This window comes from Vombatus ursinus, unplaced genomic scaffold, assembly GCF_900497805.2.
Source record: "Vombatus ursinus unplaced genomic scaffold, bare-nosed wombat genome assembly UNPS02014773.1, whole genome shotgun sequence".
Taxonomy (NCBI): domain Eukaryota; kingdom Metazoa; phylum Chordata; class Mammalia; order Diprotodontia; family Vombatidae; genus Vombatus; species Vombatus ursinus.
Window position 1 is genome coordinate 44,174,861 of NW_020954551.1, and position 16,687 is coordinate 44,191,547.

At 42.0% G+C, this 16,687-nt stretch overlaps 1 protein-coding gene across 1 annotated transcript in view; it reads right to left on the bottom strand.

The window, feature by feature from the left end:
• ACAD9 (acyl-CoA dehydrogenase family member 9) overlaps positions 1-7,529 on the bottom strand; it is a 53,364-nt gene extending 45,835 nt beyond the window's left edge. The window contains exon 1 of the mRNA XM_027863887.1: positions 7,359-7,529. Coding sequence (XP_027719688.1) covers positions 7,359-7,529 — 171 coding nt within the window. The remainder of the gene's footprint in view (positions 1-7,358) is intronic.
• Positions 7,530-16,687: the final 9,158 nt, after the last annotated feature.

The following is a 16,687-nucleotide window of genomic DNA, read 5'->3' on the forward strand; positions in this document are numbered from 1 at the left end:
TCTGGGTCAAACCGATCCCATCTCAGGATTCAGTTTTTGGTTCAATGCAAAAAGACCTGAGGCTAAGGTACTAGGATAATATCTACTAGAACCAGCTACAACCTATAAGGCCAAAAAGCCATGATCTAGATAAACCTATATGCCTTCTAGAGAGTGAGCCCTCAGAGCTACTTTTAGCAGATAAAAGGCTGACCCCAAGCCTAAGGCTTAACAAGAGACAAGGCTTGCTGTGATCCCACCAGAACTTTATGACTCTTGACAGAAATGGTCTTTTGGACACCACTGAATTTCAACCTTTTCTAACAGGATGGATTACGTGATCCTGTGTCTCAGCCCTACCTTCACTTAGAAGTCAAAGGCAAAGAGGGGTGGGGTGATGGAGGGCAGGTTACTACCTCCAGGATTCCCTAACATAGAGCTCAGAAAATTGAAATGCATAATAGTACCTTCTATGCTGCTGGACCGATTGGCAACAGAGAACCTCATTGGTTACTTTGTTTTCTCATTAAATGTCTCAAAAGCAAAAAAAAAAAAAACCCCCAAAAAACCATTTTATTTAAGAAACTAGATCTGAAGGTCCAAGTTTTACAGTCACAGCAGCAGAACACTGTTGATAATCTGCAGACCTTTAGTTTGGTTTAAGGCTTCATGGCATGCCAACATTGCATTAAGTTTAATAAAGATGTCAAAGTAAAGGGATTGAACAAGCACAAACAATAAAAGTTAACTGCTGTAAAATTTTGGAGATCCAAAATTAGAGTTATGAGAAGACACCCCCCCACCCTACTCCTTTACAGAGGTGGGAGGTCCATGGGCTGGTGTGGTAAATTGCACATATTTTCAGAATTTTTCAATGTATTGATTAATTTTGCTGATCTTTTTCCTCTTTTTCTTTAAAATGTAATTTGTTATATGGGATGGGAAAGGGTACTGGAAGAAATTTTGGTGATATAAAAAAAGATATAAATCAAAATTTCTTTAAACATTTTTTAAAAAAGAGCTGTTGTTTTGAACAAATGTCCTACTTGGACTAGCCATAAAAATATCACTAGATAAGGGACAGTGCCAGAGCATTTCAAAATATGGCTTCTCACACCCCCATGGTCCTGAGCTGCTTATTATTTTTGCCTTTTTATACCAAACAATTTAATAAACATTCTAGGAGGTTATTTGCACAGGCTTTTTTGTTTGAAATAGGGTTGTCTTATTCCCCCTCATCCCCCTCCAATCGTTCTTCTCAGTCATTTTTAGTGGTGGCTGGTTGTTCCAATACGCACCATCATGGATGGCATCACTGAAAAAGAAAGCTGGCTCCCCTCTCACCTCAGCCAATCAATCAAGAGTGAGAGAGGGAAGTGTCCTATAGCACCTTTTCAATATATACCTTCCCAACATAAGTAGATATCTGACTAAATGTAAGAATATTAACTTAGAAGAGAAAAAGATGAGATGACAAGACGGAAGCAAAATGGGGAAGCTTGCAATAAGAATACCAGTCATATTCACTTTATTTTACACTCTCAGGTATGAAGACACAGAATTTTCCATCAATGCATTTATTGAGTGCCTACTTTGCAACAGGCATTATACTAGGTGCTGGGACTACAAAGACAAAAAGCAAGGAGTGCCTGCCTCATAGAGTTTATACTCTATTGGAGATAAACAACACACACAGATAAGATATAAAATATATCTAAAGTAAAGTCATTTCCTGGGTATGGCACTTAGCAGCTTGGGGGAAGTGGAGATCAAGAAAGGCTTTATGTACGAGATGGCACTCAGGGTGACCTCTGAAGCAATCTAGAGATTCTGTTGTTGTTGGTCCTTCGTTTTCAAAGAGGACCAGTGATATCACAGGGTGACGTCTTGACTCCTTTGTGAATTGGATTTAACTAAGGCAAAATTGCAGTCAGTCTCACTCTCTCTTCCAGAGTCACTGAAGTCCAGTGGCAAGATAAAAGCCAGAAGAGCTAACGATGGCTTGGGATGCAGTGATTGGCCTTGGCGTCTTTAATGTCTCACTAAGCTCTAAAGCACCTGCTTCAGCCGCCTTCATGGCCACTGGAACAAATTGTTCTCATTCACCTAGTCCACTGGGCGAAGTCTTCACATGCATGGGTTTGGGACCTGCTGGTTACCCTCAGCCTGGTTAGCCCAGTGGCTGAGACAGTTTAGGAGGATGTGACCACCGCATGTGCTAGAGCTTCTTGGAGCCACAGGTGACAGTTGAGTGCCAAGTGAATACCAAAGATGGACAAACAGCCCTGAAAAGGGCTGGGCAAGCCCTCACACTGGAGGTGCTAGTCCTCCTTGAACACCCATACACCCAGGGATTCTAAGAGGCAGAGGTAAGAAGGAAGGGCATTCCAAGGATGAGCGTCGGCCTAGACAACAGAGATGGGAGAGGGAATGTTGTCTGTGAGGACCTGCAAGAAGGCCATTTTGGCCAGATTACAGAGTAAGTGAAGAGTAATAATGTGGACAAACGGCTGAAAAGTTGTGAAAAGCTTTAAATGTCAAACAGAGGAATCTGTATTTGATCCAAGGCAATAAAGATTCAAGCCACTGGAGTTTATTGAGTAAGGGAATGATATAATGAGACCGGTGCTTTAGGAATATCATTGGTAGCTGTGTGAATAATGAAGTAGAGAGAGGAGAGACTGGAGGCAGTCAGACTACTTAGGAGGCTGTTGCAATTGTCCAAATGAGAGGTGACGAAGGCTTCAACTATGGCGGATGTGATATGAATGGAGAGGAGATGGATGTGAGGGATGTGAAGGTAAAACTGCCAAGACTTAACCAATGAATGGCTATATGGCACGAGAGAGTGAGGAATCAGGGAGTTTGTGTGCCTTGGTGACTGAAAGTATGGTGGTGTCCCAAAAGAAATAAGGGTACCAGGAAGACAAATTGCTGTGGAAGACAACAGAATTAGTTATTTTGGATATACTGAGTTTAAGACGACTGTGGGATACTCAGTCTGAAATGTCCAAAAGGCAACGGCAACATGAGACTAGAGCTCAGGAAAGATGCACAATGACAAATTAAAGACAGTCCAGCAAAACCAGGGTGACAGTGGGGACTAAGAACAAGCACAAGGAAAGCTCATGGGGCCTACCTCCGGGGGTATAAGCCCAGTGGACTGTGATTCCACAGACCTCACCAACCACAAACATCAACACAAGGCACATTGTATTGCTGCTCAAAAGGCCAACAAGACACACGTGTGTCAGGAAGCACGTGCTAGCTAAGGACCAAAGAACAGTCCTACTACTGGTGCTCTAAGCTTCATATCCAAGGACCCGGAAGCTGGTGCCGGACATACATGATTTTCTGGGAAACACTTTCAACTGTGCAGTCTGCACTCATCACCAAAAGCACATATTATAGGGCAGTAGGAACACTGGATTACTCTGGTTCTGAGGCCTACATGAAAGAACTTGTGCAAAAGGGCATGGCCCACTTGGCTGAACTGATGAAGCAATACAGAAGATGAAGATGACCAACTGCTGATACTAGCCAGCACCAGGGAAACTCACTTGCAGACCAAGATTTTTACCAAGCTAACAGCGCTCCCTGAATTCTGATAACGGTAAATTACAAAGACAACTGGATCCTAAGATCACAGGCCTTTAGAATTGAAAGGAATGTTGCAGACACCAATGGTCCAGCACCCTCATTTTACAGATGAGGAAACTGAAGGCTAGAGAGGTGGATGTGCCCAAGGTCCCACGCAAAAAGCAGATCTGGAAATGGAAGCCAATGCGACTGACTCCAAATCTTGTGGGATTTTTTCCCCTATATCCATGAGGAGACTAGCTTATGATGCTATATGGCATAAGAGTAAAGAATAAAGACAGTGTAGATCTCTACCCAGCTACAGATGCAACTGTTGATTTTTCTATGTTTACTGTTCAAAGACTCTAAAAGATAACCTGGACACTAAAGTCAGTAGGGAACCAGTTCTCCTGGACTCGCCAACTACATATTGTGTTGTATAGCTAGAGGCCAGGGATAGATGTGAGTGAAATACTACTCTGACAGAGCATAGTTTCTTCAAAAGAAATAAGTGGAGCAGAGTGGAATAGCATTCTAAATTAAGAAGATACACTCATTAGGAAATCTAGGAACCTGAACGGGGGAAACTGGGTAGGGAGCATTTGAATGAGGATGCAGAGAGAGATGAAGAAAAAGTAATAGTGTTTTGGGGACATACTACAGACTGCGTAGGCAGAAAGGAGAAACTAGATGAGGCACTTGGAAAAGAGATCACAAACTTGGCACAAATAATAGGATACCATAGTGATAGGGGACCCAGACATCTGCAGGATTTTCTCTATGCTAAAGGCAGAGCAGGCCAGAAATGTGTAACTTGTCTCAATGACAATTTCATCCTTCAAAAGGCAGAGGAAGTGAAAAGGGGATTTGCTGTTCTCTGCCTGACTGAGGTACTGGTTGCTGAAGCAGAAAACTACAACAAACTTAGGAGCAAGATAAGATATAACAAACTGGGTTATATCCTCAAAACTGGCATTCTAAATGGAGAATTTTATCCAGGGCCTCCAGCTCCGGACCACCTGCTGTTCTACCTCAGAGACCCTATTCATTATGCCATTTCTGAATGCCTTTCTCCCAGTAGCTATTATTAACACCTATGCCAAATGGGTCAAAGCTGTACTTCAATGTTCCCTTACAGTACATGTCCTGTCTTGTTTAAGGCTGTCCTACTTAAATTCAATTACTTTTGTTGCTACTCTCAGAAGCACAGGATATTAGATGATCCCATATATGGGATTACCATCTATGTTTTATACAGCTATATGCCTTTTTCTTCAAAGATGACCCTACATATCATAAGGTTACTATATGTTGCTGAATAAAGATGAGACAACAAAAATGATTAACAGAGAGTAGAAATATAAGATAAATGAAGACAGAATCAGACAGCTTCAACATGTTCTTAGAAAGTTCAAGTCACCAGGCTCAGTCTAGGTAATGAAATAATGGGTAGGTATGATGGTTGAGTTGGTGTTACTGATCAATGGGTAGAGGTGGTATAAACTGGAGAAGAGAAAATGCTGAATGACAGAGAACAGAGGAGAAAGAGAGAAGGAGGAGAGGAGAGATGGATGGGAGGGAGGAAGAGAAAGGGGAAAAGGAAGAGAAGAGAGGAGGGGGGAAGGAAAGAGGAAGGAAAGAGAGAGAAAGAAAAGAGGAGAGAAAGAGAGAGAGAGAGAGAGAGAGAGAGAGAGAGAGAGAGAGATTGAGATCTGCCAATTATAGACCAGGGAGCTTGACTGATTACTGGAAAAAGTCTATAATGCCATTACAAGAGCTGGTCTGTGTGCATTTAGGAAAGATGCAGATATCACTAAAAGTCAGCCAGGTTCATCAAGAACAAGTCATGCCAGATGAATCTTGTCTTGTTTCTGACAAGGCAACTAAAATGGTTTCCGAAGGGAATGCCACAGACATAGTATTTGTTGTTGTTGAGACATTTCAGTCATGTCCAACTCTTCCTGACCCTATTCGGGATTTTCTTGGTAAAGGCACTGGAATGGTTTGCCAGCTTATTTTACAAAAGAGGAAATTGATGCAAACAGGGTTAAGTGACTTACCCAAGGCCACACAGCTAATGTCTGAGGCCGGATTTGAACTCACGCCTTCCTAATTCCAGGTGGAATTTGCTATCTAGTTCACCATCTAGCTGACATAGTATATTTAGACTTTAACAAATTACGTAACAAAGCCTCTCATGCAACTCTTGAGGCCAAGATACAGTGTTATAGGCTGGATCAGTGGGGTTAAACTCAAACAGAAATGGAACCCTATGGTCACATATTGACTTAGAAAATCACAAATTAAAATCATCTATATTTTATTTATTTATTTTGTTTAACATGTCCCAATTACATTTAAAGTGGCTTGCAGCATTCAGGCTGAGTTAAGACACCTGTGGACCGGATTACACATTTTAGGTGATTATACATTTAGATTTGGAACCAGTTTAATGACTACATCCTGAGAGTAGTCCTTAATGAGCTGATGTCAATTTAGGGAGAGGTTTCATGTCAAGTTGCCTGTCCTAACTCTATGTTAGTAGTGACTCTGGACCTCGGCTCAAATTTTACCTCTAATGGTAACTAACTTTCCCGGGCCCCAGTTTCCTCACCTTTAAATGAGGGGGTTGAACTAGATGATCTCTAAGTTTCTTTTGACTCCAGTTCTTTGATTTCACATAGTAAGAGTCAAGGACAACAGAGGGACAACCTAAGTTGCTGCAATTGGCACCTATACGTTAAAAACCCTGGAAGGACATTTGACAAGACTACAGGGAGTGGATAAACTACACCATGAATGGAAGGAGGTCATACTCACAGAGATTCACCTAAGCAGGAACTATATCCTCAATACGCTTTAAGGAACCACTAAAGGTTTTGTCAGCAAGGTAATGATGAATTTAAAGCTGTACTTAAGATTTATCTGGCACTATACTTAGGATGGATTAAGAAAAAGTGGACACCAGATACAGCTTAAAACCTTTATCTAGCAGCATCCTCGGGAAGGATTAAGAAAAAGTGGACTCGAGGTAGAGATTTCTCCAACAGTGACAGGTAATGAAGGCTTGAACTAGTTTGCTGCTGTGAGGGGAGAGAGGTGGGGTAAGAAAGAACATTAGGGAAAAAAATTTTTAAGCAAAAAAAAATTTTTTTAAAAGATTACTGGACTGAGAGTCAGATCCGTGTTCATTTCCCAGTCCTGCCACTAACTCACAATATGACCTTGGGCAAATCACTTCCCCTCTCCTAAGCCTGTTTCCTCACTTTTAAAAGGAGATCAGGGTTTCTTCATCTTTGCTGGCTGTCTAGTGAAGCCTATGGACCCCTTCTCCGAATGCTTTCAAATCTTTTAAGGAAATGCTACCTTTCAGCTAGAGGTCAACGACAATAAAGATGTGCTTTTTTCCCCCTCCTGATGCAAGGTCTCGTAAGAGCTGTCCACGCTGGGGGATGGGCGAGGCCAGGCTCAGAGGATCTGGAGCCGAGATGGACATTAGGGATCACCCAGACCAGGGAGAACCTGAGGTTCACGGATCAGAGGGAGAGGAGGGAGCGGCCCACCCTCAGCACCCCGACTGCCGGAAGGGAGAAACACGGGTTCAAACCCGGGGCGGCGCAGGCCCGGCTGCTGCTCGATCCTGCCCATTTTACAGATGAGGGAAACGAGGCTCGGAGAGGAGAGGCGATTGGCTCGGGCTCCCACAACCGGCAAACGGCGGGGCTTGACAGGTGGGCCTGGGGCGGGCGTGCGGGAGGTCGTGGCCCCCGCCTCGCCTGCCGGGCCGGGGCGGCCGTTACCTTCTGGATCTTGCCCAGGAACAGGTCCTTGGCGTAGGACGAGCACCGCGGGCCGGTGCGCAGGAGCCGCCGGAGGATGCCCGCCGCCAGCCGCCGCTGGGGGAGAGCGCCCAGGGCCCGGCGGGAGCCCACCCCGAACGCCCGCAGGAGGAGGACGCCGCCGCCGCTCATGACGCTCCGCGCGCGGTCCCAAGCGGCCGCCGAGGAGCTCCAGGAGCCGGGAGACGCGCGGGCGCCTCCTGATGGCGTCACAAGCGGACGCCTCCCGATGGTGTCACGAGCTGCGACAGCTCCCGGCCGCCCCCTCCCCTCTCCTCCCGCCTGCCTCCGGTGGGCCCCAGTGCGGCTGCGCAGGACTCCTCCTCCCCCTGCTTTTCCCCTCCCCCTCCCTTTCCCCCTATCTTTTTCCTACTGAAGTCCCTGCCCTCGGGGAGCTTCCACTCTAGGATGCATATAAATGACTGTGTTCCTAAGGGGTGCCTACGGTATACAAGGAAGGCAATCTGAGCCGATAAGGCACTGCTGGCCAAGATGATCTCAGCCTGGAAGGCAGCCAGGAGGCAGTGGTAATGGAGAGAGAGCAGTCAGACGTGGGGCACGGCCGGTGCAAAGGCACCAGGTCGGGAGATGGAGAGTTGTGGATCTCTATTGATTATCTCCAAAGTACCCTGTCTGTATCTCCCTGGTTGGGTAGGTTTTTGTGAGTGGTCTCCCCGTTAGACTGTGAGCTCCCGGAGGGCAGGGATGGCCACTTTACCGATGGAGGTCAACCCTAGTTTTTAGTCCAGTCTAGAGCCTGGAGAAGTTAAGTGGTATGAGTAGCCTCCCAACAGTATATGTTAAGGTAGAAATTGAACCCCAAATCTTCCTGGCTTTTAACAGGCTCCCTAGCCACAACACCATGTTGCCTCAACAAACAATTTAAAGTCAAAACTCAAAACAAACCATTCCTTAACTGCTTTAACATATTTGCCAATTAACAGTTTTTAAAAGAGCATGGAAGCTTGAATATAGAGGACTGCCCTGCTGAAGACTTCCCCACCATCCCTGGAAAGTGAGATCCTTTAGAGCAAAAGTGCTGCAATGTTCCCAAGTGAGGCCAGAACCAGATTACAATGTAATTGGGAAGTATTTAGCAAGATAAAAATACAGTAGAAGATAGATAATGATAACATGTAATTTTTCTAAGTTAACATATACCAGCAGGAATCCTTATATGATTTAGTGGCCACCTTCCATTTGAGTTTGACACCGCTGCTTCAGAGAAGTGACCCCAGGGTCAGAAGAGGGGAGATCTGGAGCCAGAACAGTTGCAGGGGGAGATAGGACTGGAATGATTGTGTTGGAGACAAACTCTTCTATGGCAGGTGAGAGAAATGATTATTCATAACCGATGATTGGGGGAGAGCCAGAATCTTTTCCCCCCTACCCCCACCTCTTTATAAAGTCCTGATTTTCAAAGTTCAGGCTCTTGAAGAACATTGCAGATGAGATTGGACTGAGACCTCACCCTGGTAGGGTAGCTAGTGCGTCCAGCTCAGGCCTGAGTGGGGTGTACATTCTTCGAAGAGATGGCCCAAGGCTGGGGTGGTCTGGGTATAGAGATAGCTTCTGTATCCAAGGGTGACCTGATGTCACTCTCAGCCCATCATTTTAATATAGCCCACCTCTCATTGTGTTAACCAGTCAGAATTGATTGCCGTTCCTCTTTGAAAAGAATATGAAAGCTCTGAGCCTGCTGCCATGATTGTCTCTGGTCTAAGAGAGACGGCCAAATGACCATCCTTTTATTAATAATGTGCTGGCCTTATTAATAAAATGATTAAATTACCCAGAAACTATGTCTCTTGAGCCTTTTTAATTATCACACCGGAAGGATAGGCTGTGACTCATCTTGGTACCCACCAAATGATTGGTCACACAGCCCTCAGGGTTGGCCCATGGCCTCTCAGGAGCCCCAGCCACCCCTTTAGAGATGACTTTTTTTTTCTTTTTGCCAATTGGGGTTACGTGACTTGCCCAGGGTCACACAGCCAGTAAGTGTCAAGTGTTTGGTCTGAGACCGGATTTGAACTTCGGTCCTCCTGACTTCAGGGCCGATGCTCTATCTACTGCGCCACCTACCTGCCCCCTGGAGATGACTTCTAAGCCTGATCCAAGGCATAGAGTTCCTGATCTCCCTAACTGAGTCATTAGCTCCATGAGTCTGTGGCGGGCATATTAGCCAAGTAATAACAGTGTTTAGAATGAGAAAAAAGGAAATGGGGTAGCTTATGCAGCATTTCAGATGCCTAATTTTCTGAGAGGTAGCATAGTATAAAGTGTTGAAGCTGGTGTCAGAAGACCTAGATTTGAATCCTGCCTCAAATACTTAGTAATTGTGTGATCCTCAGCAAGCCATGTATCCTTTCTAGGACTCAGTTTCTCATCTGTAAATGGTGATGATGCCCACACTACTTATGCCTCAGGGTTGTGGTGGGGAAAACACTTTGAAAATCTCAAAGTACCCTATAGATCTGAGTTGTTATTATTTATTTATAGCTAAAAAGTTTCAATTAATCTTGAAAAGAGTGAGATAGAATTCCACTTCATTCATTCAGTCATCAATTCCAAGTAGGCTCTTGCAAGAACCATGCTGAACTTTTATCCACCACGCTCTAGCTTCGTGCCCTGGAGAGTTTATGATGATCTTCAGGGGTAGTGAATCTCTGACACAGCCTACCTAAAAGTTTCCTATTTCAGGAAATTTTAGCCAAAGAGCATAATCTAATATCCTTCAAGTACACTCTAGCACACCAGTACATGGGAAGTGAAGGATGTGACCAGGGATCAAAGTTGTATAGCTAATAATTATAACACCAGATAGCATTAATGACTAGTCCTGACCATGTGTGAATTGGCAATTCAAGGAAATTCTGAATACAAAAAGTAGGCTATGAGAGATACTTCTTAATCAGTGGTTTTAAAAAAAAGTCTGCATGCTGCAGAATAGTGTAAACCAGATGGCTGGCATCTTATATTACTAGGTAGAGGCTGTCCATATTAGGTAGATTATCTGGGTAGATCTTCTGTACTTTTCCATTATCCTTATTAGTTAGTGTTAATCCTTTCATTGGTGCAGATGACTGAACAATATTGAAAAACAGTGTAAAAGTTTCCTTTATTGAAAAAATTTTTGATCCAAGCGTAAAGCATTTTTAAAAAGAGATTGCAGGGGGTGGAGTCAAGATGGCAGAGTAAAAGCAGGGACTTGTCTGAGTTCTCCCCCAAACCCCTCCAAATACATTTTAAAATGACTCTAAACATATTCTAGAGCAGCAGAATCTGCAGAAAGATGGAATGAAACAAATTTCCAGTCCAAGACAACTTAGAAGGTCAGCAGGAAAGGTTTGTCTCACTTGGATGAGAGTGAAGTGCAGTCCAGCCCATGCTGTCCCAGTACAGCCTGGACCACAGCAAGCCAGGAGTAGACCTTGGGAGTGACTGAATCAGCAGTGACGGTGGCTACTTCTGGAGCTCTCAGCCCACAGATAGTAAGGGGGTCGAACTACTGGTCAGAAGGCGATTACAGGGGTCTTTTTGCTAGCACTGAGGCAAGACTCTGTTGCTTTGCCCCTACTCAGATCTAGGTTGCAGCCTTGGGTGGCAGTGCCAGGATGAGGAGGAGCACTAGCATAGCAGAGCCTGAAGCAGTGGTGGAGGTGGGGGACGCTCCTCACAGTTCCAGGGCAGAAAAGAGTGCTCACAGACCAGAGCACAGGCCAGGAGAGTAGCAGACACCTCTCCTTAGATCATACCACCTTGGAAGAACTGAAAACTTACAGGTCCCTAGAAGTGTCTCTGAAAATAGTTGTACAAAACCCTGAAGCTTGGGACAGTGTGCCCTCTACCTTGGAAACAGAGCCCTACTTTAACAAAGAGTTAAAAGTCAACTAATAGGTTGGGAAAATGAGTAAACAATGGGAAAAAAAAACTCTGGAAGATCAAAATACACACTCAGAAGATGACAACAAAGTCAAAACTACTACATCCAAAGCCTCCAATAAAAATATCAATTGGTCTCAGGCCATGGAAGAGCTCAAAAAGGATTTTGAAAATCAAGCAAGAGAGGTACAGGAAAAATTGGGAAGAGAAATGAGAGTGATGCAAGAAAATCATGAAAAACAAGTCAACAGTGTGATAAAGGACACACACACACACACACACAACACTGAAGAAAATAACACCTTAAAAAACAGATGAGGCCAAATGGTAAAAGAGGTCCAAAAAACCAATGAGGAGAAAAATGCCTTAAAAAGTGGAATTGGCCAAATGGAAAAGGAGGTCCAAAAGCTCACTGAAGAAAATAATTCCTTAAAAATTAGAATGGAGCAAATGGAAGCTAATGACTTTATGAAAAATCAAGAAATAATAAAACAAAACTAAAAGAATGAAAAAAATAGAAGACAATGTGAAATATCTCATTGGAAGAACAACTGACCTGGAAAATAGATCCAGGAGAAAGAATTTTAAAATTATTGGACTACCTGAAAGCCTTGATTGAAAAAAGAGCCTAGACATCATCTTTCAAGAAATTATCAAGGAAAACTGACCTGATATTCTAGAACCAGAGGGTAAAACAGAAATTGAAAGAATCCACTGATCACCTCTTGAAAGAGATCTCAAAATGAAAAGTGCCAGGAATATGACAGCCAAATTCCAGAGTTCTCAGGTCAAAGAGAAAATATTGCAAACAGCCAGAAAGAAACAATTCAAGTATCGTGGAGCCATAGTCAGGATAACACAAGATTTAGCAGCTTCTATGTTAAAGGATCAGAGGGCTTAGAATATGATGTTCTGGAGGGCAAAGGAGCTAGGATTACAACCAAGATCATCTACCCACCAAAACTGAGTATAATCCTTCAGGGGGGAAAATGGATATTCAGTGAGATAGAGGACTTTCAAGTATTCTTGATAAAATGACCAGAGTTGAATTTTACTTTCAAATACAAGATTCAAGAGAAGCATAAAAAGATAAATACAAAAGGGAAATCATAAGGGACTTATAAGATTAAACTGTTTACATTCTTACATGGGAAGATAATATATGTATAACATAAGACCTTTCTAATTATTAGAGTAGTTAGAAGGAAGATATATGTATATTATATTATATATATATATATAGACAGAGGGCACAGGTATGAGTTGAATATGAAGGTATGATATCTAAAAAATAAAAGTAAGTGATGAGAGAGGAATGTACTGGAAGAAAGAGAAAAGGAGAGGTAGAATAGGGTAAATAGTCTTACATAAAAGAGACAAGAAAAAGCTTTTCAGTGGAGGGGAAGAGGGGAGAGGTGAGGGGAAGCGAGTAAACCTTACTCTTATCAGAATTGGCTTAAAGAGGGAATAACACATACACTCAGTTGGGTATAGAAATCTATTTTACCCTACAGGAAAGTAGGAGGAGAAGGGGATAAGAGAAAGGGGGGGGTGATAGAAGGGAAGACAGATTAGGGGAGGGGGTAGTCAGAAGCAAAACACTTTTGAGGAGGGACAGTATGAAAGGAAAGATAGAATAGAATAAATGGGAGGGTAGGGGGATCGGATGGAGGGAAATACAGTTAGCAATAACTGAAAAATTTTTGCAGCAAATTTATCTGATAAAGGCCTCATTTCTCAAACATATAGAGAACTGAGTCAAATTTATAAGTATAAGAGCCATTCCCCAATTGATAAATGATCAAAAGATATGGTAAGTTTTCAAATGAAGTAATCAAAGCTATTTAAAGCCATATGAAAAAATACTCTAACTCACTATTGATTGGAGAAATGTAAATTAAAACAATTCTCAAGTGTACCTTATGCCTGTTAGATTGACTAATAGGACAGAAAAGGTAAATGACAAATGTTGGAGAGAATATGGGGAAAATGAGACATTAATACACTGTTGGTGGAGTTGTGAACTAATTCAACCATTCTCTAGAGAAATTTGGATCTATGCCCAAAAGACTATAAAACCATGCATACCCTTTGATGTAGCAATACCACTAGTAGGTCTGTATCCCAAAAGAGAGAAAAAACAAAAAAGGAAAAGAACCTATACGTATGAAAATATTTATAGCATTCTGAAGGCAAAGAATCAGAAATTAAGGGGATGCCCACCAGTTGGAGAATGGCTAAACAAGTTGTGGTATGTGATTATGATAGAATATCATTATAGTATAAGAAATGATGAGCAGGATGCTCTCAGAAAGACTTGTATGGGCTGATGCAAAGTGAAATGTTTTGTGTACAAAGTAACAGCAATATTGTAAGATGATCAGCCTTGAATGACTTAGCTGTTCTCACAATACAACAATTCAAGACAACTCTGAAGGACTTAGGATGAAAGATGCTGTTCATCTTCAGAGAAAGAATTGATGGTGTCCAAATACAGATGGAAGCATACTTATTTTTTACTTTCTTTATTTTTCTTGAGTTTTTTTGTCTATGTTTTCTTTCATGACTATTATGGATGTGTTTTGCATGACTCCACATATATAACCTATGTCAAATTGTTTGCCTTCTCAATGAAAGGAGGAAGGGAGAGAATTTGGAACTCAAAGTTTTTAAAAAAATGTTGAAAATTGTTTTTACATATAATTGGGGAAAAACAAAATACTAAATAAAAAAATAAAATTAAAAAAAAGAGACTGCAGTTTGGGAAAATAATGTGGAATTACTAAATTGTTGACTCTGGGATCCCATTAGGGTTCTACCTTAAGGAGGTCGTTGACAGCAAGATAAGATCCATATGACTAGCTGTGAGGTAGATGACACAGGTATCATTATTCCCATTTTACAGGTTGATGAAGCTGATGCAGAGACCAGTGGACTTGTTCAGTCACACACCTACTAAGTGGAAAGTGTTGGGACTCTACATCTCATGCCCTTTTCTCTACACTCTGGGGCCTTGCCTAGATTTTGGGGTTGTTGTTGTTGTTGTGGTTTTTTTTTAAATTTTTGTTGTTTTGTTTTGTTTTGTTTTTGCTTTTTGAGTCTGGAATTATGGTTTCATCAGCATGGAGAACTCCAGATGTGGAAACTGCGAAAACTTGCTCATCCGATAGAGATCAGAAACTCCTCTGCACTAAAGGCTTAGAGAGTTGCTTGAAGCATTAAATGATTAATTACCTGCCCTTAGTTACATAGCTGGTATGTGTTGCAAATGGGTACTGATAGTTGTTAAACAAAAGTCACGACTGCATAAGACATGGATAGAAACTTGATTTAATAGAAGAGAAAGACATGTGCATGTGGGAACTCCTTATACCAAGTACAAAGGAGGGCCCCTTCATGTAGTACTGTTTATGTTTTTACAAAGCAGATTAGGCTCTCACCATACCAACAAAGCTTTTATTGACCTGGAAGAAGGTTAACTGGAAAATGCATGATGTATTTCCATTTTTGTTGTGGTCAGTTGTTTGTCATGTCCAACTCTATGACCCCATTTGGGGTTTTCTTGGAGGAGATACTGGAGTAGTTTGCCATTTCTTTCTCTGGCTTATTGTACAGATGAAGAAACTGAGGCAAACAGGGTGAAGTGATTTGCCTGGGGTCACACAGGTAGTAAGTGTCTGACGCCAGAAGATGAGTCTTTCTACCTCCAGGCCCAGTGCTCTATCCACTGTCCCATCCACTTTACTATAATGCTAATGTAATTCTTGCCACCTGCACTTTGGTCTTACGTACAGATTGTCTTGCTAAAATGTGTAGGAACAGAGGATTGCTTGTGAATTCTGCTGGTGTATATTTTTTAAAGATGCAAAATCTTTTGCTGTTTTTTAAGTCTATATGCACTTTCTGAGAATAAGTATGGGCACAATTCACATTCTGCTCATGGGTTATATGTACCCTTCACAAAATGAGCAGTCAGGTATGTCAGACAACTAGTGAATTCAGTCATGCTGCCTTGCCCGCCTTGCAGAAGGTGACATGCTATTAAGCTGTAAAAATTGTGAGTTGCCAATGGTCAGTGAATTAGCATTAGGTTGCTACTTTCTGAGGGAGAACTAAAAGGTTACTTCTAACCTTTTGCAATATGGGGGTTAAATCGGTTTGTGTGCACATTATGTGCACATAATAGTGAGCATATATACCATATGGAATGTGTAATCTCTCTATCTCTTGTTTACTCTGCTAAACCTATGCTGTGAGGTCTCTGCTCATTCCCAGAGTACATTAGTTACTATGGAAACAGTATTGAAGGAGGTGGATCACAAGCTCCCAGAAAGCTACAAATGCAATAACTGAGTTATCATTCTCAGCACGTTCTGGAATTTACACCATATTCTGAGGAATGAAGAAGGCCCTGTCAGATAGCTATCATGTCCTTTTATGTTATGTACAATAGCACCCACCTGTCTAGCATTTTCTGCAACGCTTAATAAATAAATTTCCAGCATGTCTCCTTGGGGATATTGCTGACACCGTTAAGAAGCGTAGTGTTAACCCCACCATTTCCATTACAAGTGACAATTGTACTCATAACTGAGGCAGTAGGGGCATGTATATGTCTACACAAATATAGGTGCATATATTAATATAATAGATAATGTAAGAGTAATACAATTTATTATAATGAATAGTACTATAATGTATAATTAATTTAATATATTGACATACATTTATATATATACATACATACATACATATATATATATATATATATATATATAAAATATTGGGGTAGGACAGAACCATGACCACCCTAGGCATCTGGGGGCCTTGCCACATACAGGGATGACTGTGCCCCAGGTGAATGTCTTCAATCTCATCTTACTGTAGTTGCTCAGGAGGTGACAAGGAGATAACCAAAGGTCTGAAGATTTGGAGGCATTGGCAATTCTTGTTACCCCAGTGTATAACAGATGCATTGCATTCTCTAACTACCACTTAAGACCTTTTTTTTGTACTGAATTAGGGAAGGGGTAGAGAAAGAAAACCCATCTAGTAATCCTTGGTTCCTTCAAAAACATGTATTAAACACTTACTCTATGCCAGGCACTGTGCTTAGTGCTGGGGATACAAAGAGAGACAAAAGACAGTCCTTTATGTCAAGGAGCTTGTAGTTTAATGGGGGGAGAAAACAAATAAACATGTACAACAAGCTATATACAGGATAAATAGAGAATAAGTAAGAGGGAGAAGGTAGAATTGTCCATTAGTAATGGCAGCATTGATAGTAACAGTGACAATCAGTGACATTAGTGGAAAGGAGAGGGGTGTGGTTATTTGTATACATTCTATTAACTTTCTGAGGCCTGGTTAGTGTGTGTGTGTGTGTGTGTGTGCATGTGTGTATA